Raw genomic sequence first — 2011 nt, forward strand, 5'->3', positions numbered from 1 at the left:
AGGGCTATGGAAATAACAATTTATCTTATTTCTTAGGTGTTTTCAACCTCTGCTGCCACGCTGACGGCGTATGCGGCCAAACGGAAGAAGACAGTCTATATTCTTAGCAGCATGCACAGCGTGGTTCAGACTGATAACACTACCAAAAGGAAGCCAAACACTGTCACCCTTTACAACAAAACAAAGTGTGGCGTGGATGTGATGGACCAGATGGTTCGGGAGTACACTGTCCGCATAGGAACACGGCGCTGGCCAGTTGCCGTGTTCCTGAACACAGCATGCCTTTTATCCTGTCTTCCTCCCTTCACCCCAACCGGTCGTCGCAGACGGCCGCCCTTCCCTGAGCCTCTTTTTGCTGGAGCTTTCTTCCTGTTAAAAGGGAGTCAAAGTGCATTTGCTCATATGTGGTCATATGACTGTTGAGTTTTTCTCTGTTGTTTTATTGCAGGATCTACCTTGTAATGTAAGGTACACCCTACAATGTATATGAATAAAGCAATTCAGCAAAAAAAAGAAAGAAAAAGTGGAAAAAGATTATGTACTCATATTACTATGTGTTCCTTGTTCTTACAGGAGAGAGATCAGAGAGCTTCAGAGGCTCTCTGCAGTCTGCACTCTGAGAAACTCAAACTCTTCTGTCTGGACCATCAGCAGCCAGTGTGTCTCGTCTGCTGTGTCTCAGAAAGACACACCAATCACAGATTCAGACCCATCGATGAAGCTGCACAACAACACAAGAAGGAACTTCAGGAAACTCTGGAGCCCTTAAAGGAGAAGTTAAAGGTTTGTGAAGAAGTTCAAGTGAAGTTTGATCAAGCAGCAGAACACATTAAGGTCCAGGCCCGACACACAGAGAGGCAGATTAAGGAGCAGTTTAAGAAGCTTCACCAGTTTCTAGCAGAGGAAGAGGAGGCCAGGCTGGCTGCACTGAGGGAGGAAGAGGAGCAGAAGAGTGGGATGATGAAGGAGAAGATGGAGGCTCTGAGCAGAGAGATAGCAGCTCTTTCAGACACAGTCAGAGCCACAGAGGAGGAGCTGAGAGCTGAAGACGTCTCATTCCTGCACAACTACAAGGCTGCAGTGGAAAGAGTCCAGCGCTGCCCCCTGCTGGATGATCCACAGCTGCCCTCAGGAGCTCTGATAGACCAGGCCAAACACCTGGGCAACCTGACCTTCAACATCTGGAACAACATGAAGTACATGGTCTCCTACACTCCTGTCATTCTGGACCCAAACACTGCTCATCCAAACCTCATCCTGTCTGAAGATCTGACCAGTGTGAGAGGAGGAGAGAGGCAGCAGCTTCCTGATAATCCAGGGAGAACTAATTGGTTCTACTCTGTCCTGGGCTCTGAGGGCTTTAACTCAGGGACTCACAGCTGGGATGTTGAAGTTGGAGACAGTACATATTGGGACCTGGGTGTGTTGGCAGAGTCTGTGCAGAGGAAGGGAGAGTTATGGTGTAGATTATGGAGAATAGAGTTATTTGAAGGTAAATACTCAGCATGTTCACCATCAGCTCCTCTCACTGTTCTCTCAGTAAAGAAGAAGCTCCAGAGGATCAGAGTGAATCTGAACTGGAACAGAAGAAAGCTGTCGTTCTCTGATCCTGATACTAACACACACATACACACCTTCAGAAACACTTTTACTGAGAAGATGTTTCCATACATTCGCAGTCGTGAAGAAGTGAATGTGTTGCCATTGACAGTGTCAGTGTCAGTAGAGTAGATGAGCTGAGGATGATGGTATTTCTAACGTTGTTTCCTGTCAGTGAATTCCCCATGTACTTATACTCTCACTGACAAAATGCAATAATACACCCAGTCTAAAAGAACGTTCAGATTTGAATGTATTTATGAATGATTTAGAAAGTGAAAACTCAGCACATGGTTAGAAACCAGCTTGTGTTGTAACTCAGACAGTGAGTACAAACCTCAGACTAACAAATTAAAACTGGTTAATGTAAACGAATGGAACTCCTACCACATTAAATGATTTGAAAAAAATA

At 45.4% G+C, this 2011-nt stretch overlaps 1 protein-coding gene across 1 annotated transcript; it reads left to right on the top strand.

Annotated features, from left to right (window-relative positions):
• Positions 1–552: 552 nt before the first annotated feature.
• LOC308409672 (E3 ubiquitin-protein ligase TRIM39-like) lies at positions 553–1758 on the top strand (the record flags this gene model as incomplete). Its single annotated transcript, XM_080902591.1, has 1 exon — positions 553–1758. One exon carries the CDS (start codon positions 553–555, stop codon positions 1729–1731), a length of 1179 nt encoding a protein of 392 aa, XP_080758717.1. The 3' UTR covers positions 1732–1758.
• Between the last annotated feature and the right edge of the window lie 253 nt (positions 1759–2011).

The sequence above is a fragment of the Rhamphochromis sp. 'chilingali' genome (assembly GCF_963969265.1).
Source record: "Rhamphochromis sp. 'chilingali' genome assembly, chromosome: 1".
Taxonomy (NCBI): Eukaryota; Metazoa; Chordata; class Actinopteri; order Cichliformes; family Cichlidae; genus Rhamphochromis; species Rhamphochromis sp. 'chilingali'.